Source organism: Sprattus sprattus, assembly GCF_963457725.1.
Source record: "Sprattus sprattus genome assembly, chromosome: 4".
Taxonomy (NCBI): Eukaryota; Metazoa; Chordata; class Actinopteri; order Clupeiformes; family Clupeidae; genus Sprattus; species Sprattus sprattus.
Window position 1 is genome coordinate 11,086,345 of NC_137923.1, and position 22,225 is coordinate 11,108,569.

The window sequence follows — 22,225 nt, forward strand, 5'->3', positions numbered from 1 at the left end:
ACAACAACAACTACACCCCTGTGCTAGCTCAAAGAGGAGGCTAGCGCATCATTTATTATTATCATCATATTGGCAGAGGCAATCATAAAAGGCATCATAAAGGCATCATAGAAACATGATCGTTTAAGGAATCGTAAAAACACGATCATTTTCTATCATCCTGTTAATTTCATTGAAAATAATTGTATTTTAATCACTTCTATTTAGTTGAACTGGAATATTGATGCAGATGTTCTCATGTTTCAGACTTTTACATCACTACATAATTAGGCTACAGTTTTTAAAAGCATTAAAACATTTTGACAACATAAACTACACATTACACATTGTGTGTCCTTTACCGCAAGACTCATTCATCTTTTTTTATTAAATTATAGTTGTTCATTTGTGTACATACTATTTTGCTTTATGGGTGTAGCTCATGGTTAATGCCTTTATGGGTGTGTTTCTCACAGGGATTCTGGGTTCAGTAGTCCACTATCCAGCTAAAACCTCAGACATCGTCAAGGAACCAGCTATACAACCTTCCCTCTCCACCAAAGCATCCTTACTTAGCAATATGCCTTGATTCCAGTATGTGTAGCAAAATTTGATATAAGTTTAAGTCATTCAGAGAAATCTGTGAGGCTCTGCTGATACATCCTGGTAACCTAGTGCCTCTGTAGTGAATAATAAAAAAAAAAGATTTATATACATAGCTTATGGTAACTCAATTGCACTGCTAAGATGTATTGTTGAAATACACTTATAACTTATAGAATGAATGTATTCGATGTGTTGCTTGATGCTTGTGCTCCTGCCACAGCTACTCATTACTTGCACTACTGAGTTCACTTAACTTTACATAACTAAACAGGGAGGGTGGAAATAAGTATTGCACAACAAAATGCTCAGACAGCCAAAAATACTGTTTTAGATATGTACAAATGGTATTCTTATTTCAGACCACATGTGTACTAAAACATAAAAACGTTATAGGGTATAGTTGTTCCAAAGAAATGTAAATTATATTGTATTTAGACTGCTGTAACCTTGTGTCAATGTTTGCTACTGTAAATGAAAGATAATGTGCTTGTACTTTTTTGTGTAATAAAATATTTTAAACATGCAGCGTGTATTGTCAAAATGAAACATGGAAGTGTTCGTTTTTTAATTCGTTTTTAAGTTCAAATACCATTGAAAATGTCATTGTATAAACCAAGAACAAATTATTATTATAGTAATTGATGGTTTTTACTTTAATATGGCTTTATGAATTAAATTACATCATGATTATTGTTATATTTTTTCATTGTTGTTTTTACTGTATTTTTATCCGTTTTATAAGTGGCTTTGGAAAAAAGTGCCATAATTGGAACTACATCTATTGAACTGTATTCATAACAACAAAGTAGGGTAGGCCAAAAAAAATAGACAGAACATAGTTCGGCCGGACTATATTGTTGGTAGTACCACTGAGAGGAAAAATGTTAGCTAAAATATGTTACTTTGTGGATGTTGTTCATGTAATCGTGTGAACGTATTATGTAAATGTAAAATGTCTGTTTATAAATAATGATACGCTGTGGTTTTTTTAATGATGTAACAAGTTAATCTGACATTTTCTAATATTTCGGTTTCGTTATTTATTACGTCATCGCATCCGTCCGGACATTTTTACGCCCTGTACAGCACTGGCTTCAACGGAAAGAGACCCTTTTGCGTGCTAGCTAGTCTCACAAACAATATTAACTTCTTATGAAACTTACCATTCTTCTCCTCTTTACGTTGTAACGAACGATTATATAATTATTTGGAGAAGTGAGGATGGGGGTACCAAAATTTTACCGGTGGATTTCGGAGCGATATCCTTGTCTAAGTCAAGTTGTCAAGGAACATCAGGTATGATTTTCAGCTAACGTTAGTTTACCGGCAGCCAGCTAGCTGGGTTGGATTATTGCAACTTGCATTAACGCTAACATTAGTTGCCAGCGCTATGAGTAGGATAAAGAACCGGCAAATGTTTAGTTGCTAGCTAAATATAGCTGGCTAGCTAACAGGCCATTATGAGTTTTTCATCTCCACGTACCTCAGGTTCCAAAACTGACTAGCAGACTATCACAGGTCGTTGTTTACATAGTTCAAATGCGAAGTCTTATTGACACATTTCCGACTCAATGTTTGTGTGCCATTTAGAAAACACGGTTGTAAACTCTAACTTCTTTTTTATTACATTAATCAGCCAGATCATCCCCGTTTAACATTTACTTGGATATAATCGGTAGCAAGCTAGCATTAGTCCAACAGCTAGCGGGATGTTTGCCAGTCTACGCGATACTTGATATCTATTCTATTTAAGTTAGCTATGCTAGCTAGCAAGCTGGTTAACCAAGTTCCAAAGTCAGTTATTGAAAACAAATAACTGGCCTTTGCTCCTATTTGTTCCTGGGTTCAGATTGATTTTTAATAGCTTATGGGAGTTGGAGAGAGCGAGAGCCAAGTTACGTGTGCTTGTAACCATAAGGACTTGTGTAACTAACTTCGCAAGTCAACTGATAGGTCAGATATTTGAATTTAAAGGCCGGTGTTGTACCCGATTCAGCACCCCCGTCAGAAGATGCACCCCCTTGACGCACCACTCGCTTGATCGGAAAGGAAAGCAGTTCGCCTAAACAAACGCAGGGAAAAATACTATACTACGATTTCATTATTTGTGAAAGAGATGGAAGAGAAGAACACAAGTGATTACAGTCTTTAGAACTGTTCTAAAGAGTACAAACAACCGATGTTTTTCTTCCAAAAACCTCGGAAAATAGCGAACGCAAAAGAACACCTTTTTGTCCTTTGGAAATATATAGCCTACCCCAGCAATGACTACAAAATTAATTAACGTTATTTTGAATGAGCAAGTTGAATGTATTTGACTCGGCGTTTCACAAGACTAAATAACGAAATGCAGTTTAGTATCTAACAGGAAGTGCAGAAAGTGCAGAATATGTGCATATGAATGGCAGTGGTATACATAATGAGATAGTATATAATAAGAAACAGTATGATACAGTACTCTGCTTACTCAAACCAGTCCCATGTCTGTACTCTGAAAAGCATTTGATGCTCCTATCAACAGAATTATTTTAAAGGAGGGGGGGGGGGGGGGGGGGGGGGGTGCATATCACGACAGGTCTGTCCAGGGTGCTGACATTGCTGTTAGTAATGTTTCACCAGTAGTGGAAAGTAGCAAACTCAAATAGTGTGATATTTTTACGTTGACGATGTGCATATACAAGTTTATGATTTACACCATCAAAGGTTGCTTACCGGATCCTCTGTGAGGTTTCCTGACGTGAATCAACGATAGGTGCCATTGTGTGCGCTTTTCAATACATTAAGCAATTGCAGTGATCTAGTATATTAGTGTGGCTAGTAGTAATATTCTTTTTATTGTCGCAAAGCCAAAAAATGTTGCACAAATACATGGTCTTTTAACTTCTGATTGTTTCTCCATACCCCTCATATTATTTAACTTTAGATCCCAGAATTCGACAATCTATACCTGGACATGAATGGAATCATCCATCAATGTTCACACCCCAATGACGAGGATGTACACTTCCGCATCTCAGAGGAGAAGATCTTGACAGACATCTTCCACTACATCGAGGTTTTGTTCCGCATCATTAAACCCAGGAAGGTGTTCTTTATGGCGGTGGATGGGGTTGCCCCAAGAGCTAAGATGAACCAGCAGCGTGGCAGGAGATTCAGGTCCTCTATCTATGTTACAGATACTCACACTGCAGTCAAATGCATTATGTTTGTCATATTTATCCACCACAGTTAACATTACATTTAGCTCTCCTCTTTTGATTGATATTGGTTTTCAGATATCCATTTTTGGAAGTCCGAGCTGTGGAGATGTTTACCTTTTTTTTTTCATTTGTATGCCATAGATCAGCCAAAGAGGCAGAGGATAAGATCAAAAAGGCCCTGGAGAAGGGAGAGGTCTTGCCCACAGAAGCCAGGTTTGACTCCAACTGCATCACTCCAGGTGAGGAGCCACTATTCTTCTCCCTCCCTCCTGGTTGGGTGCAAATAAGTATTGCACAATTAAGCTAACTACTTATTTGCCTACCCTGTTCAGTGTTTGTATACTTTGTATACTTCTCTCTGAAGCAAAGCATTTTTCATATATTTTAATTGTTCCAAAGACCTTTGAAATTTCTTCAAACAATGACATTATTTTTAGATTGCTTTACCTTGTGCCACTGTTTGCTTGATTATTAGACTTCAGAATCTTGAGGGATGTGGGTGGGGCTTTCTTAACAGTTTTCTCTCCTTACTACTTGTGCTGGTCAGGGACTGATTTTATGGCCAGACTACAGGAGCAGCTCAAGTACTTTGTGGCCAGCAAGGTGTCCACTGACCGGCTGTGGCACGGTGTGAATGTCTTTCTGTCAGGCCATGAGGTAAGAGTCAGCCCTCATCAGTGTGCACGTGCGGCAGTTTTGCAACAAATGGCTCACTGTCATATAATTTCTGCATTACACTCCACAGACACCTGGGGAAGGAGAGCACAAGATTATGGAGTTCATCCGATCAGAGAATGCCAAGCCGGGACACAATCCTAACACACGGCACTGCCTCTACGGTTTGGACGCTGACCTGGTAGGTGTCTGGTTCCCACACTAGTATGGTGTGGATTTGGCATACCCTCCACAGTATCATGTGCGACACACTTCTGCATCTGTTTTGAGCTTGAGTGTGCTGTTGACCATATGATGTTCATTTCTGTCCCCGACAGATCATGCTCGGCCTCACCAGCCATGAACCACACTTCTCTCTCTTGAGAGAGGAGGTGCGCTTCGGTGGGAAGAAGTCTCAGCAAAGGTGTGTGTGCACACTTGCGCTGGTGTATCTGAATGTGTGAACGCTATCGGCTGGTTGCCATAGGGGATTTTAAGAAGAATATTTAAGGCTGTTGGTGTTCATTCTTTCTGATTCAGTTTGAGAAGTGACTATGCCCTTGCAATGGTGACAATAGCCATACACAGATAAAAACAGCAGACTTACCATGAATGTAAATTACTGGGTTTTCATCCTGCAGGATCACGGCTCCAGAGGAGACCACATTTCATTTGCTGCACCTCTCCCTCTTTAGGGAGTACATAGACTATGAATTCTCAGACGTTAAGGTATGCACACTGGCACATTCGAGCACGCCGTGAATATACATATGCATTCATAGGAACATATACATACAAAGCACACAATGTGACACACAGTGTTGCACACACACACACTCACACACTCACACACCCACACACACACATACACATACACACGCACATTTATATACATATGCAGACATAGATGTACATGACAAGACTGATGCCCCGGAGGCAAGTGAGAATTTTAGCTGTTAACTTGTTAGTTATTGCTATAGGTGAAATGGTCTTTAATTGCTATAATTATGCTTAAAATAACTCCAGCCCCATGTTGGTCATATTTCATTCCCCGCAAGCTTGAGTTATGTTCTCTCCTTGTGTCTCCCCTCAGAAAAAGATCCCCTTTAAATATGACCTGGAGCGGATCATCGACGACTGGATCCTGATGGGTTTTCTGGTGGGCAACGACTTCATCCCCCACCTGCCTAACTTGCACATCAACCACGATGCTCTGCCTCTGCTCTACCGCACCTACATCAGTGTGCTGCCCACGCTCGGGGGTCAGTCAGTGCCCCACGTCATCCTAATGCATGTCACACACAGCACATTTATGTTAAATGCATCCCCCTGTTCAGGCAGCAAAGGACCACTGCTCCTTATACAAGCGGCTCGTGTGTGTGTGTGTGTGTGTGTGTGTGTGTGTGTGTGTGTGTGTGTGTGTGTGTGTGTGTGTGTGTGTGTGTGTGTGTGTGTGTGTGTGTGTGTGTGTGTGTGTGTGTGTGTGTGTGTGTGTGTGTGTGTGTGTGTGTGTGTGTGTGTGTGTGTGTGTGTGTGTGTGTGTGTGTGTGTGTGTGCGTGCGTACGCTATGAATTGTGGACAAAATTAAACTTGAAATTAAAATGCTTTAGTCAATTTGACAGTATTGATTTTTTTGTTCATATGTATTTTATGTGATCTTTAATAGGGTACCTTAATGAGAATGGCTTTCTGAATCTTGTTAATTTTGAAAAATACTTGGAGAAGCTGTCTGAGGTAAGCAAGACACATAATTTTTGAACTAAAGTAACAGAACCCAGCGTAGTAAATGAACTTAAACAGAAGCAACTTTGTCATGTTGTGTCCTTTGCTGGCTTTTGGTTTCCAGTTTGACCGTGATCACTTTAATGAGGTGTTTGTGGACCTGAAGTGGTTTGAGAGCAAAGTGGGGAACAAGTACCTGAATGAAGCTGCTGGTAAAGCTGCAGAGGAAGCACGGTGCAAAGATACCAGGAAGAGCAAGGTGAGCATCCCTCAAACCATCTACTAGAAACAGCTCTACACAGCCGTGGCCTACTGGTTAGGGTTTCGGGCTGGTAACCGGAGGGTTGCTGGTTCGATCCCTGACCAGTAGGAAAAATGTGGGTGGGGGAAGTGGTAGAGCACTGCTCTCCCATGCCCACATCCACGACTGAGGTGCCCTTGAGCAAGGCACCTATCCCCAATCACTGCTCCCCGGGCGCTCAAAAGTAGCTCACTGCTCCGGGTTAGTGTGCTTCACTGTGTGCTTCACTGTGTGTATCACTACCCTGGATGGGTAAAATGCAGAGACAAAACTCAGAATGGTATGTGTCACTATCTTTGCTGTAAACAGTAACTAGTCACTAGGGCTCATTTTCAGTTTAATATTAACCATGCCACTAATTGCATTGATTGAAAGTGATAAACGATGTCTTTGTTAGTCTCTTTTTTGATATCTCATGTTGGTTGCTTAATTGTTTTGCCATGGTCTGTGTTTCCTGAAGTAGATAAACAAACCTACTGAATCAGCTGAACTGCCTAAGTAAGAATGTTTTCATGTTGCATCTCCTCCTGTTTGAATTCTACTTTATGTTATCAGTCACAGGAGGACTCCCTGTGTCTCGCTGCTCTCGACAGTGGAAAGGACACTGGTAGCGTCCAAAGCAGAGGTACCCATAGTAATCTAGTGCAGGCTTGCTGTGATTTTCATAGAGGTGGATTCTTGTGGAATGTTTTCACTGTAACCCACCACTCTTCCTTGTATCTTCCATCATCCTATAGAGTGTGCTGAGGAAGATGGTGAGGAGGAGGAGATATTTGAGGTGGAGTTTCGGCAGTACAAACGCATGTACTACATGTCCAAGATGGGTGTTGAGGTCGTCTCAGAGTGAGTTAATAACATGTCCCTCAGCAAGCTGACAGGCACAAAATAGTAGCATTCTGTGTGGAATAGTGTGTTGGCAAAGAATAATCACAAAGGTGAGCATCTATAGGCGAACTAGAATCTCCCAGTGTCTGTGTGTTTACGTTACTTTGCCTTTTGTCCTTCCAGTGAATTTTTAGCCGGCCAAGCCAAGTGTTATGTCGAGGGAATCCAGTGGATTCTTCATTACTATTACCATGGGGTTCAGTCATGGAGCTGGTAAGAGAGTTGCGCGTGTGTGTGTGTGTGTGTTTTAGTGGAGCAATAACCCAAAGCCACAGTTTTGCATTTTATGATACTTTCAGCATTTAGAGTCTCAGAAATAAGAACACAATTAATGTTTTCAGCATTTTTACATTAGTCTCTTTCTAAATGTGCTCTGCCAAACAGCCCTGTTGGTAGACTCATTTATCAACCACACAAGTGTCATAGGCCACTAGGTCTCAGGCTTGCCCTCTCCAAACTCCCGACCCATAGGGGGCACTAGTTCACACACTTGACTTTAACCTGTTGGCCCTCTTTCAGTGATGTCCTGTCTGCTTCATAAACTAACGTCTCAGACGATTAATTGGTGATTCCTTTTTCAGGTATTACCCCCACCACTATGCCCCGTTCCTGTCTGACGTGAAGAACCTTGGCAATCTCAAGCTGACCTTTGACATGGGGACACCCTTCATGCCTTTTGAGCAGCTGCTGGGCGTCCTGCCAGCAGCCAGCAAAGCTCTTCTGCCTCAGTGCTACCAGGTAACAAACATAGACCTTTTTATGCAGTTACTCTTACAGTAGTGTTCCAATACGTGTACATACAAACATGTGTATATAGACATACACACCTGTAATTGATCATCAATGCAGAGAAAAGACTGGACGTATGCAAGTATTTGTGAAATGGATCTAAGACACACCACACACACATACAGTAAATGGGTTCTTTGGTTGAGTAGGTTGAGCACTTGTTTGCAGTAGTGAGCAATATTATTCTTAATTGATTTGACTATTCAGAGCTTCATATTCAAACATTTTTGCATTGAGTGCACACATATTAAACCATACATGATATTAAAAAATTCCTTGAAGAGACCATGTGAATATTTTCCAAGGAAAACTCTACTACTTGGTTAATTTAGTTAAAATGAAATAAAAGCACCTAAAAGAAGACAAGGCATTAAAATCAGCCCCAGATAATCTAGGACATCATTTAATTAATTCAGTAAACAATAGAAAAAGAGCATTTTTTTTTTTTCGATATACAGCCCAAGATCTCTCTCTCTCTCCCATACTGAACGTTGCCTTGTTTTTTCTGTTTTTAGCACCTGATGACATCCCAATGCTCCCCCATCATTGAGTACTACCCGCAGGACTTCAAAACAGACCTCAATGGCAAGCAGCAGGAGTGGGAGGCTGTGGTGCTCATCCCCTTCATAGATGAGGTGACTGTCTGAGGGGACTTGAGGCTGCCAGTGGGTTAATGCAGGGCTGCTGAACAAGCAGTGTTGCTTGGGCTTTGCACATGAGAATACATGAGAACTTGTAGAGATTCACATTGAAACCTACAGCACTTTGGGGTGAAGTGTGATGGACATTTAAAACGGCTCCAAGTGACCCTTCACAGTTCGGTTTAACTTTTGCCCGATTTGGCCACCTTACCTGTTCATCCACTTTGCAAAATTGGCAGGCAGGGATTTTTGTATCTTGAGACTTTCACATGGGTTACTTTTCCTTAAGAAAGCACAGCCCAGCAAAGTCCCACAGACTTTTTCTTATACTGTGACAATGATCAAGCTGAAGAAAACATTGCTTACCACTGCTTTAACTTGAAGTGATGATCAAATCTTCAACAGCAGCTTATCAGTACTGCCAACATGATCCATCTTGCAATTAATTTAATTCAGGTTGAAATATTTGGTAGCATTCTTTTCCTGATATATGTGTCCGCGTGTGTGTGCTTCTCCCAGAAATTGCTGCTTGCTGCTATGGATCCTTGCAATGAAAAGCTGAACAGGGCAGAGAAGGCCAGGAACCGACACACAGAATGTGCCGTCTACTCCTTTGACAAAGAGCTGGACTACCCCTACGACTCCTCTTTACCGGGAGTATTGCCCAACATTGTCCACTGCCATGTAAAGTAAGTATGAAGCCAAGTGCTCAGACAGCATCTATTTCCTCCAGTACGCATGTTTTCTTCCTCCTCTGCACCAGTCGGATGTGTTAGAATATGCAATCAGTGTTTGGTACAGGTGTCCTTGGCTGACAAAAGTCTGACCGGTGTAAAAGCAACAGCATTCATTTTCAAGAATATGAAATGAGTGAGTGTGCAGGCATCTTTTTGTGCCCACAGTGTGGAGGCAGAGATAATGTAGTTTTGTAGATCGCTGCATGTATGCCTGTTGGATACCTCTTTGAGCAGTTGTAGAGCGCTCAGTGGCGAGGGAGGTCTCTCTGGAAGGTCTGACTGGCATGATCTGCTGTTTTCAGAATCACCCCAGTGCCCATGGATGCCTGGCATGTGTCGCTAAACCATGTGGGCCGGCAGATAGACGCAGGGGTGCTGTACTTCTGTGGGTTCCCCACCCTGCAGCACATTCGTCATAAGGTGAGCTAGCCTGCTGCATCGAAACGAGAGCCAACCACCCACCCACTCAAGGTTAAAATGGCATGCTAGAAATCACAGGTCCACAGGTCTTCAGAGATGAGGATTTTGTGACAAAAAGACATTGAAGGAGTTATACATTTAGTATGAATTATTACAGCCGTGTTACTCCTCTCCTTACCTGTCCGCAGTTCTACAAGAAGAAGGCCGGGGTGGTGGTGTTCCAGCAGAGCAGTCGAGGGGAGAACACGATTTTGGACATCTTACCCAGCCAGGAGGGGGAGCCGGTAAGCCATCATCCATTCTTGTTCTCATAACGCACCCCTTCGTTCAAGTCTAGTGTCGAACACTGAACACAACATTCCAAACTCAACTCCAAACTTCTTCGGATTCAGTGTGAGGCAACAATCACAGTGATCTTCAAATCTTGATCTAATTGGAGTGCCTCCTCTGCTTCTCTCTCCCAGGTGTGCGATGAAATAGCTGCAAACCATCTGGGGAAGTCGCTGTTTGTGAACTGGCCACATCTGGAGGAAGCTCGGGTGGTGGCGGTGTGTGATGGAGAGACCAAGTAAGAGGCATTTTCCTGTGGCTCCACAGCTAGCCTCTAACTCTGCTGTCTGTTATGTACTCTGATGTGCATATATCATATAACAGACAGCAGAGATATATATGTGCTATAGGAAATGCCCATCTTAGAACTGTTGTTTGTTACTGTCTATTTCCTGTTGACGTTTTTTTTCCTTACTTATTTCTTGTTTCTATTTCTCTCCCTATTCTATTTCTTCCCCCCCCCCCCTCCTCATGCTAAGGTTTTTCCTGGATGAACCCCCAGGTGTTCAGAAGCTGTACCTGGATCAGACTTCCCCACCCATAAAAGTGTCTTACCTGAGTGACAAGGAGCAAAAGGACTGGGAGAAGGATGTGCAGGGCATCAATGAGCAGTAAGGGTCACCCTCTTTAACATTTTATCGCTAATTGCTTTATCACACCGGAGTCAACTCTACGCGCTCTTGTGTTTCCGTCCAGAGTAACTTTGTGGTCTTGTTTCCAGTTTCGGTAAGCGTAAGGGTGTCGTGATAAACCAGACAAGGGTGGTGGTGTACGCCCAGCTGCTGACGGGCAGGAAGTACGTGCCCGGCCAGGACGGGAAGGTGCACCTGGAGAAGCAGTGGGCAAAGCAGGTCCTGCCCCATGCCTACCAGACCATCGTCAAGGTTAGGGGCCCTCCCGGCTTGACTTCTCCTGTGTCTCCTGTCATTGTCTCTCTCTCCAGCGGGCTCTCATCTGCCCAGTGCATTGTTTTGCTGCATCTTCTACTGTATGTTCTTCTCCCTATGCCCTTCATCCGTTCTCATTCGTCTCTTTTGTTTTAATTTTATTTTCACAGGACATCAAGACCTTCGACTCCTCTACATCTTGCTTTACAACACTGGAGGAACTGTTTCCCCCTGCCATCACCGTGTTTATGGTGGGAAATCCATACTACGGAGCCATGGGAGAGGTATGTTCTCTTTAGCTCTCGTATGAAATTAGGACGCCTGACATATCACAGTTGTGACATTTTATCATACCTAGCTGTCCCATGAATAAGCAAGATGTTGTACGGCTGTTTGCTGCACACATACCCTGGAAATGATGTGTATGTGTTTTTGTGTGTTGTTAATTCTGTTTATTCTGCCCACGATGAAGGTCCAAGACTCCAGTGATGTCATCAGCGAGGGCCGGGTGCGGGTGGTCTTTACGGTTCCCTGCGAGCCGCAGCTCGATGCCTTAATCCAGAACCAGCATGTGAGTGCCCGCATCCTGGTCATATGCACCTGCACTCGGAGGTGCCCAGCCCTGATTGAGGAGGTGTCCTCACCTGATGGGTTTAGCTGTAGCTCAGATTTAAAGACACAACTGACACCTTTGATGCCTATTTGATGAGAAATTGTGTAGGATATGTAGGCAAGAAACAATTCTTTGAAATAGTACTGTAAATTGAGAATATCAAATACATTTGGTTTAGCTCGTGGTTGACAATAAGACACTACCTTTGTGTCAATTGTGTTACTTTTAGAATGGGGCTCTTATTGCGTTTATCTTTACTAGTGTGCATGTTTGGTTAAATGTCATTTGGTTCACATCTCAACCTGTAGGACTTGTGATGCATGATCTCCACAAAGCCATTATAGCAGCCCTGCCTTAAACTTTCCCCTCCAGTATTAATATTTGCTGCTGTCTTCTTGCGATAACTTTGTTGTCCTTGATCCCGCGGCAGAAATACTCTGTCAAGTACTGCCCCGGCTACGTCCTGGCCTCTCGTCTGGGCATCACCAGCTACCTCGTCTCCAGGTTCTCCGGAAGCATCTTCATTGGAAGGGGCTCCAAGAGAAAGTGAGTGGAACCTTAGGGAGCATGCTTCCGTTCTGTATGTGGTGGCGGCTGAGTGTTGGGAGTTATGGTGTCTCTCCCGTTCTGTATGTGCTGCCGGGTGAGTGTTGGTAGTTATGGTGTCTCTTCCTCCCCTAGTCCTCATGGAGAGCAGAAGTCTAACGCGGGTCTCAATCTCAAATTCAATAAGAAGAACGAGGAGGTGCCGGGCTACACTAAGAGGACAGAGAAGGAGTGGCTCTACTCTTCTGCTGTGGAGGAACTTCTAGCAGAGTACCTTGAGAGGTGTGTGTGTGTGCGCATTTCCCTCCCCTTCCCAACTGCCATGGTTCTTTTTATATGAAAGCTTTGTACCCGGTACATTACAATAATATGAATGTTAACACGTGTCCTCCCCAGATTCTCAGAGGTGTTTGACCTCGTGTCCAGGAACAGTCATGACGACGTCTTCTACGAGGATGACATCTGGCCTGGAGAGGATGAGAATGGGTAACTTTCAGAAGATAACACCCTCTCCACCAATGGAGTCACTGTGGACATAGTTACCATGGAGTAGATACTGATGATGGAATCTGTTTCTCTTTACTCAGTGCGGAAAAGGTGCAGGAGATCACCAACTGGTTGAAAGCCCACCCTGTCAGCTCCTGTGCCAGAGTGTCATGTGACCTCCAGATTCTGGATGGCGCTATCGTGGAGAAGATTGAGGAGGAGCTGGAGAAGGCCAAGGTAAGAGATGGGAGCTTGTGTGTGGCCTGTACCAGGCCTGGAGCTTGACCTTTGGCGGGGCTTTCTTTTTTGTAGGGCATTAAGACCACATGTAAGGGCATCAAGGCAGTCAAGGAAAATAATTGTGATTTTTATATCACTGATTTTGACTAATGAATTTTTCACTGAATGGTGAAACACATGAATGCCCTATCCCTCTTGTTTTTCCTTGGCATGCTTTCTGAAAAGAAGAGAAGTTATCGGGACAGCCTATGTAGTAGCAATATTTGATGAGTCTTCCTGACCTTGTAACATATAGATGTAATTCTGTAAAGTTAAATCCGGACACCTTGTCATAACTTTTACATTAAAATGATTTATCGGATTGCTAGCTGTGGAATTAACAAACTTCATTTGATTAACACAAACTTAAGATAATGTTGCTTGCAGAACTAGCCATCAACACCAGAACTGCCATCAGCATTTGCCTTGCATCTTTGGCTATTCCCATATAGGTCGGCAAAGTTTGCAACGGATACATTTACAATGACATTTTTGCACATTTATGTGTATATTGGTAATCCAAAAAAATGAATAAATATAAGAAGGCAGGTCATGCGGGGCTCTAAGGCCACAGTGGCCGATGAATATGCAACATTGACAAAGGGAATCAAGGCCAAAAAGAGGGACAACTGTGGCCATGCTAGTGAAATTCCTGCACTGGCCTGTACTCTAGGAATATTGTGCATGGTTGGGTGCATCTGTGCCAGTGTCATTTCTGGTTATTCTGTTTTCAGATGAAGAGGAGCAGCAAAAAAGTGCGGGTCACTGTGAAGCCACATCTACTCTTCAGGGTGAGTTCCACCACATATGAACACCACCAGGATCCCCTGTGTGCTTAGTGAGGTTGCCTGTTGGTGCTCCATGACTGAATTGTATTGGCTGTGATTGTGTGTGTGTGTGTGTGTGTAGCCTCTGGAGCAGCAGCATGGAGTGGTGCCTGATCCCGATGTGGAGTACCGGCTCTTTGACCGTGTGGTGAACGTGAGAGACGGCTTCTCAGTCCCTCTCGGCCTGAGAGGCACCATCATCGGGATTAAAGGAGGTAACTGTGTGCCCTTTTAACTACATGCACAAGCACACAAGCAGATATACACACACACAGACACAATGTGTCTGGAATATCTCTTTTTGTGGCCAAGTCAGAAATTCAACATTATGCTTTTACACATAACACATTCATTTTTTTCATGCATTTCCATTTTCAGGAAATGCCTTTAAAATAATGTTCTAAGCACAGCTCCACTTTGTTTTCTCCCATGGTTCTCTACCTTCATCTGTGCTTCTGTCTATCTCCTTCCCCACTCCAGCTGAGCGTGAGGCAGAGGTTCTGTACGAGGTTGTGTTTGATGAAGAATTTGCAGGAGGACTCAATATCAGGTACGTGCTCTCTGGCACTCTATATAGCCACAGGCATTTACAGGTTCAGTTCAGCCGTAGGGCACCACAGAGATGGGTGGACATGATAAGAGAGGTCTTGTAGAGCTGAAGGCATACGAGCAGGGCGCACAAGCTGGCTTTATTATGTTGGAATAATGGACCTCATTCTCGCAAGCAGTTAAGAAAAAGTTGAGTAGAAATGTCTTCTTAACTCCACTAACGAAGTTCCCGGGACAATTCTGGCATTTATGAAAGTTTTCTTATCTGGGATTCATTTTAAGCTAAGAACAGGATTTTAGAACGCGGAAAAGCAGTTGGAGATAGGCCAGATTGGGGTGCTGGAGTTAAGGCTGAATTTGTGACCTTGCCAACTATACTGCCAAAAGACACCAGTGAGTGTGTTGGCAAGCTTCTATCAGTGTCAGCTGGGCTGTAGGTGCTGTTTGCAAGGTTGTTGCATGCTTTTCAGGTAGTTAGATTGCTAGTTAGGTCTGCGTTTACTGCTCGCTTTTTGCTTTGACATGATTTTGATCTGTCTCAAGTTGTTTTCGCGTTGCCTGTGGATTATGTGTGCACACGGCTCTATAGTCCCTTATAAAGCTGGCGGGCGTTTATGTATGCAAATGTAGGTATACGGCGGTGATCTTTCTTAGAGTTGGATACTTAAGAAGACAATTAAGAGAATGTTCGAGAATGAGGTCCAATGATCTTTAGCTTGCGTGCGTGCGTGCGTGCATGTGTGCGTGTGCGTGTGTGTGCTTCTGCCAGTGTTTGCTTTTTTTTGGTCTTAAGATGTATGACTGTGTTCTTGCACTGAGCCGAATGTTTTCTTATCTTTTTCTGTGTCTGTGTGTGTAGGTGCTCAGTAGGCCGTGGCTACAGGCTGCCCCCCAGTGCCTTAGTTAACCTGAGCCATGGCTGCCGTCTGGAGCAGGGCTCCCACAAGCTCACTGCCATCATCAAGCCCCAGCCTTCCGCTTCCTCCCAGCATCCACACAAGGGCCAGCTGGCCGGCCTCAACCACTCCCCCCGCTCCCCATTCATTCCCACTCAGGTGACACACACACACACACACACACACACACCACCTCATATACATATTATGGAAAGTCATGTGATTTGTCTCCAATAATTTCATTTTATACCCCAGTTATATATCAAATAGTTTGATTAATTCAGTATTTAAGCGTGTGACCTGACAGAGCAATTTCCTGGTTTCTTGCAGCAGCAGAATGGCAAAAGCTTTAATCTCAGGGCTGACAGTCAGGGCAACAGACACTCTCCTCACAAGGCCCTCAACCAGAAGAACCAGCAAAAAGTCAAGGTGCCTGGCTGTCTGTCTATGTCCTTTGCTAATGTGGTCTGTTCTTTTTTCTATTGATTGAGGATTTTGCATGTGCAAAGTGTTTCTCCCCTACTGTGTCGTATCCTGACAGCAGGTCCTCTCTCTGTTTGTGTGTGTGTGTGTGTGTGTGTGTGTGTGTGTGTGTGTGTGTGTGTGCGCCCGTGCGTGTGTGTGTGCAGGGCTCTGGTAAAGACGAGGAGTACAGCAATGTATGGCAGGCTCTTCAGAGTTCTGCAATGCCCCAGAAACCACCAGCTCACTGGCAAAATAATGTGAGTGAACGTAGCTGCTGTTTGCTTGTAATGGACACACAGTTCTGCATGTCTGTGTAGGTGGGCGGGTCGGTGATGTTTTTGTACATCCCATGCGAGTTGTGTAAGGTATGTGTGTTTAAGTGTGGGTGTCAGTTTGCACACTACACATGACTGTGTGTGTGTGTGTGTGTGTGGGCGGTCACTGCGTCTCTCCTGACTCCACTGTTGTGTTTCCTAGGCTGGAAAGGGCAGCTTACCCACAGGGTCAGCCAGTCCGCTGAGCCAAAGCAAGAGCCAGGGCAGCGAGTCCCAGGTCTTCCAACCCACCAACAAACCAGTACGTTCCTCCTATAAAGAAACACATCTCCCCCACAGCACCACACCCCATAAACCTCTAATCCACATTAACCAGTTCACGAAATTCACAGCCTTACAGCAATTAAAACATTATTGCCATAAAACAGAACTTTGAGCCCACAATATCCAAAGCCATCAATTTAAACAATTCCTCAGAAAAAACAGAACACAGTTGCCAGAGACATAGACACTGTGCATAGTCCCTATAAACCACAGAGCAGCTGTCAGGGATCTTGTATATCACACTTCCCCTTTTACAGTCCACACAGCCATTACTTTGTAACTGCATTGTAGCAGGGGTTCTCAATTCTGTTCTTGGGACATTCCTCGATCTGTGTTTTCCATCTAGAAGGCTGGATAACTCATCATTGGCACTAATGCTCATCTGAACCCACCTGGTTTAGTTCTCCGAGACCCTTTTGATTACACTGATCGATCAGGTGTGCTTAGAGCAAGATTAAATGGGAAGATTTTCAGTGCACTATGAGGAGGGTATGTAAGCCTAGTTTCGCTAGTATCTTGTGAGCATGTAACATGTTTGAGATGGTATCTTTCAGAGCGAGTGTGTTTCGGAGGCTGAGCTGCAAGCAGGACAGGGAGCAGAGCAGTTCACTGATCTGGCAGTAGGCAGCGAGCTGTAGAACCAGCCTTTCAGCAAGAAATCTACCCTTCAGCTTTCCACTGAGGGGAAGCAATAATAAAAAAAAAAAGAACTTTATCCGTGCAGCACTAATGCAGCCATAGTTTATGAGTTGGATGTTAAGCTAGTTCATTGTAGTTTTGGGTTTTTAACCTTTTTTATCAAGAAATCATTACCACGTGTCACACGATTTTACATGTGGCCAATTTATGATGTTTTTAACCAAAAATATTTTATTGTAATATGCACTGTATGTATTTGTTAATGTACTATGGGGTGTAAGTTCAAGTTTGTTGATGAAAAACACTGTTTCCCAAACGTTATGATGAGTCAATTAGATAATCCATGAATTAATATATGTATTTATAATATTTCCTAATTTATTATATATTTATAACAAAATAAATAAACCTTTTTGGGGACCAGACAGGTTTTGTCTATACACATGAATGCCTTCTCCCCTTTGAATAAAACCTGAAATGTTTATTCTAAACTCAGTGATTACTCCATAATCCTTAATGTTTATTCTAATCTCAGTGAATACTCCATAAACTGTCTAAGAAACACAATGGCAAAAAAACAGCATTGGATCTTGCTCACTTCTCTCTATCATGCTTTTCCTTACAGAATCAAAATCAAAATTTAAATCAAAACGGGGTTAGTTTTCATCAACGTCATTTAACATGTGTGTTTTTACATTTTTTTTTCTTTTCAACATAGAATCCAGGAGGCATCAGGTTACTGAAGAGAAATGAAGACTTCAATTTAGTGCAACCCCTGAACCAGCCAAGCAAGGTGTAGTACTGTACCTTATGGAATGTCCTATTTGCTAGACACAGCAGCATTCACGAACAAACACTAATATGTTCACAACCCTGCTGTTCTCAATTTACATTTTACCATTTCAGGCTTCGTCAGAGTTTGAGGATCTGATTGCTAATCTGAAGATCACTAAGGGAAATGGGCCAGTTCCGCTAATTCCTCCCAAAGAGCCAGCAGAACAATCAGGAGAGCCCCTGTCGCCACAGTCCTTTGCCATGGTACCCACACTCTCAGACTGTGCTCATCTTTTTATTTTTAATTCCTTTTAAGTTACTGAGTTTGCGCTTGAATCAGTGTTTTTTTAATGTAAATATGTTCCATTTGTTAAATGCTCTGAGAAGTGTCTGCTGTGCTAATGTGATATGATTGACTGTTAGCGCTGTTGTTCCTGTGGGCTTGTTTGCAGAAAGGAACTCTGATGCTCAAAGAGATGCTCAAGATTGACGGCCCTCGAGGCTCCACCTTTGCTGAAACACCCAACTCCACCCAGCAACAACAACAACAACAGCGTAGACGGCCCTCCAAAAAACTAGGTACTCCATCTCTTAACTCTAGCACTGAAGCAGTGCAGTCTGTGCTCATTGAGTTATTCATCTCACCTCTGGAACATGTTTGAGGTGAGCTAAATCTCTCTAGACTGAGCCATGCTTGTGTCTCACCTGGCCTCCCTTTCCACAGCTGCAAAGATGAACTCCCCCCAGGGGGACTCCCCCGGGCCCCCTCTGCCCTCTGGGCTCCCAACACTCCACCCCAGTGCGATGGGGGCGGAGTTGGGGCGCGTCTGCATGGGCCACGGCATGGCCCCGCCTGAGTTCACCTTCCTGTGCACCCCTCAGGTAAGCTTAGCAGCCAGTTATCTCTCTCTTTCTCTCTCTTTCTTTCTTTCTTTATTTTTTTCTTTCTTGCTCCCTTTCTTTCTTGCTCTCTCTATCTCTCTTTCTTTCTTTCTTTCTTGCTCTTTCTTGCGCTCTCTCTCTCTCTCTCTCTCTCTCTCTCTCCACTCATGCTGCAGAGGCACACACCCACACGCTAGAGGGAAGAACCAGATTCAGTTCAACAATGGAGAAAAACCTTTTCCGTGCAACTACTGCCACTCACGTCATTTCTATATACCCCCCTTCTCGGACCAGGGTCTGTCGATGTGCCAGGTGAAGCTGTCCAGTGGTCTGCTGGTGCACGGCCCTCAGTGCCAGTCAGAGAACGAGGCCAAAGAGAAGGCAGCTCTGTTTGCCCTGCAGCGCCTGGTCAGTTGTGCTTCTCACTCCTCTTAACTGCAGTTCAGCTGGAGGCAAAACAGCACTAACCAAAGTTCATTTACAGTGAAACATAGGATTTTGCCTATTTTTTTTAGGTTTGTTTTAGATATTTGTCATTGGGTTGGTAGAATTCGATGTTGAGAATGCCACAGTTGAATTTCAGCTGTGCCTGGCACTTCAAGCTAACAATGTTTGTGATGTGGTGTAATTCAACTCAGTTTGCCATTTTGGCAGTTTTCCTCCGTTAATAACAATAACAATAATCCATTGATTTTTCTGTGCAGAACTCTGTGGGTTCTGGGTTCCCTCTGCCCCCACCTCTGTTCCCAGGGGTTCAGCCAATGCGACCGATGGCACCCCATCCCTCTATGTTTGCTCAGCCTCCTGGTGAGTGGATTCTGGTACTGGATTTCAGAAATGTATTTTATCTGCTGGTGTAAGAAGTGTGATGACAAAGGGTTAGTAAAGTTCATGCGTAGAGAGGTCATAAGATCTGAGGGTGTTACGTGTTGTTACGAATTTTGTGTCTCTCTGCCACTCACTCTCCTTTGTCTGTCCGTACAGGGGCTCTCCTAATGCCCCCCCAGGCCTATGGACCCCTCCCCTGGGGCATGCCTATCCTCCACCAAGGCCAGCCCTTCTTTGGCGGCACCTTTCCTGGAGCGCACGCCCCCCCACCCTCTGTCCCCATCGGATCCCACAACCAGTTTGTGCCTCTCCAGGTCAGGCATCAGAACCACACTTTAATAATTACATCCTCACGTTACACACGCACACAAACACCAACCACACAAGTGTGTGTGTGATCAGTGTAGGTGTTAACATTTCCATTTATAACTCACCCCAGTGCCAGGAAAACAAACAAAACAGTATTGGCTGTTTCTTTTATGGTTTAGTGTACTAGTAACTTTTACATTCAGTTTGTGCATTGTCAGTGTGTATTGTCACAGATATTGATCCTTAACCATTCTTTAGTAAGTACGTAATGTCTTGGAGAATCATTAATCATCATGGTGGTATAGTTTGGGAAAGATATGGTATTCTCTTTCTGGTTCGTATCATATAATCATATGTATCTCTCTCTTATGGTTTTATGTGTTCTTACCTCAGGTGACTAAGAAGCGAGTCTCAGGCCGCAAGGTGCAGGAAACAAGAGAGTTTGTGAACTCCGCTTATGCAGCATCAAACCCTGTGCCAGATGCAACTCCATCTGCCTCCCCTCAGACTCCACCCAACAGTACACAGGACAGCACTGAGAGGGCCACTCCCACCACCCCCAAAACTCCAAAACAGAACCCCAACCCTCATACGCCAGGCTCAGCCTCCAAACGGAAACTCAGGAAGCTGGCAGTGAATTTTGAGGCTGCTAAAGTTACAGAATGAAGCGCCGAACTGGCAGTGTTACTTTTGAGGTGAAGTCTCCTAAGAGAAGGCCGAAAATGGAAGCCCATCTATATATTTTTGGTTTTGCAATTCCATCATGTTTGTAAGAATGAATTATTTCGTTCTTCCCCCCTCCCCCCAAAAACTCACCCAGGCTATTTTTTGTAGGGTGTTGTTTTTAGTTCCTGTGTGTCCTTTAAGTGAGTGGGGAAACCTCTTTTAAACTTCCTTCTCTTTTTTTTTTTTTTTTTTTTTACACCAGACTCCTTTACAGATGGCTGATCATGGACACATTCTTTTTACATTAGCCTCTTTTCTCACACTGTTTTAGCCTGAAATCTGACATTTTTATTCTACTCTTTGCTTGTATGATTGGGTTTTAAAAAGAAAAAATTAAAAAAAAATCTTAATTTCCCCCCCCCTGATTTTGATGGTGGCAAAGAAACTCTAAACACGAACATCAGGCAAGAAAGACTCTAACTCATCATAGAACCAAATAGTACCAGAAAAATCTGAACCAAACATTACACAGCCAAATGGCGTACCACACACTTTAACACATAGTAGTTAAAACACCAGTAAACTTAATCTCTAGATGCTGTTCTGCAGTCTTCTCTGGTTGTTGAGTAGAAGGGCCATATTGGTTTAGTCAGGTTTATGAATTTGGTGCCTGTGTACCAGTGTCTTGTTTGCTGGCAGGAGTCCCTTTGTGTATAAACCCCTTAGCTGTTCCCTGCCAATGATGAAGTGCTTTTAAGTTCCTTTTCAATTACGTATGTAGAACATATTGGACATGTGGTGTATTTTGTACTTTGAGAATTAAGGGACAAGAATCGCAAGATGGGTGGATTTTATGGCAGTAAGTTGATAAGTTGATGGTTGTTATTTTGATCTTGTGGAAAAGGAAAAATGACCACCTGTAGCAAATCCTTTTTTTCTTCAAACCTTGAAACATTTATGGTTATACATATACATTGTCAGCTGCTATCAACCTCTTCGCCATTTCATTTGATTTCATCTCATTCATTATTTGCCACCTTTGGTACTCTGCTCTGAACTGTCTGAGTGTGGTTTTAAAATGTTCAAAGAGACAAACATCTGTGTATAGAATTTTATTTTAAAATAAAATTGGTAGTTTGTTTAAGAATGATAAACACCAAAAGCCTAAATGTACAGCAGAGTGGGTGTCTTAATTTTGGACACACTGTACAGAAACGTTTAATAAACTCCTTTTGTTACCATCAGGTTGATTATTCTCGTGTTTTTTTTTTTTGTTGGTGGTGGGTTAGTTCGGACATCATTGTCTTATTGGATGGGTGGGACCAGGGGCGGTTTGTCCATAAGGGCGATTTGGGTGACGCTCTGCCAAATGGGAAAAGGAGATTTTTTTTCTGTCCGATTCTACCACTAGACCGTCTGATCTGATCTGAATGTCACTGTCCTATAAGACTGAAGTTTTGCTTGGGGCGATTTTGGATGAAATGAAAATCGCCACAGACCTCTCTCATAGACAACCATGTTAAATCAATTTTTTCACAAAATGGGGCTCTCAATGCAATCTTTATGCTTCCGGAGGGCTTGACCCACTGTGCTTTCGTCATACGTAAGTGCATATAATGACGTCATACGCCTCTGATCAAGTCACATTCTGTCAAGATGGCTAATGTTTAGTGCAACAACTCGATTCGCTCTTTCAAAGAATTTTTTTAAAATCA

The 22,225-nt window shown here is 43.2% G+C and overlaps 1 protein-coding gene across 1 annotated transcript; it reads left to right on the top strand.

Moving 5' to 3' along the window:
- The first annotated feature begins 1,674 nt into the window (after positions 1 to 1,674).
- xrn1 (5'-3' exoribonuclease 1) lies at positions 1,675 to 21,754 on the top strand. The gene is made up of 42 exons (XM_080837806.1): positions 1,675 to 1,881; positions 3,509 to 3,741; positions 3,927 to 4,024; positions 4,333 to 4,442; positions 4,531 to 4,641; positions 4,778 to 4,863; positions 5,081 to 5,168; positions 5,533 to 5,701; positions 6,107 to 6,174; positions 6,287 to 6,421; positions 7,019 to 7,088; positions 7,201 to 7,306; positions 7,472 to 7,561; positions 7,930 to 8,086; positions 8,653 to 8,772; positions 9,298 to 9,467; positions 9,818 to 9,935; positions 10,124 to 10,219; positions 10,400 to 10,503; positions 10,745 to 10,876; positions 10,987 to 11,149; positions 11,323 to 11,436; positions 11,625 to 11,723; positions 12,196 to 12,311; positions 12,447 to 12,593; positions 12,708 to 12,797; positions 12,899 to 13,034; positions 13,811 to 13,867; positions 13,986 to 14,118; positions 14,384 to 14,453; positions 15,312 to 15,507; positions 15,679 to 15,777; positions 15,978 to 16,070; positions 16,291 to 16,389; positions 17,770 to 17,844; positions 17,958 to 18,089; positions 18,278 to 18,404; positions 18,550 to 18,707; positions 19,002 to 19,115; positions 19,412 to 19,514; positions 19,692 to 19,849; positions 20,238 to 21,754. Exons 1-42 carry the CDS (start codon positions 1,807 to 1,809, stop codon positions 20,508 to 20,510), a joined length of 5,088 nt encoding a protein of 1,695 aa, XP_080693932.1. The 5' UTR covers positions 1,675 to 1,806; the 3' UTR covers positions 20,511 to 21,754.
- Positions 21,755 to 22,225: the final 471 nt, after the last annotated feature.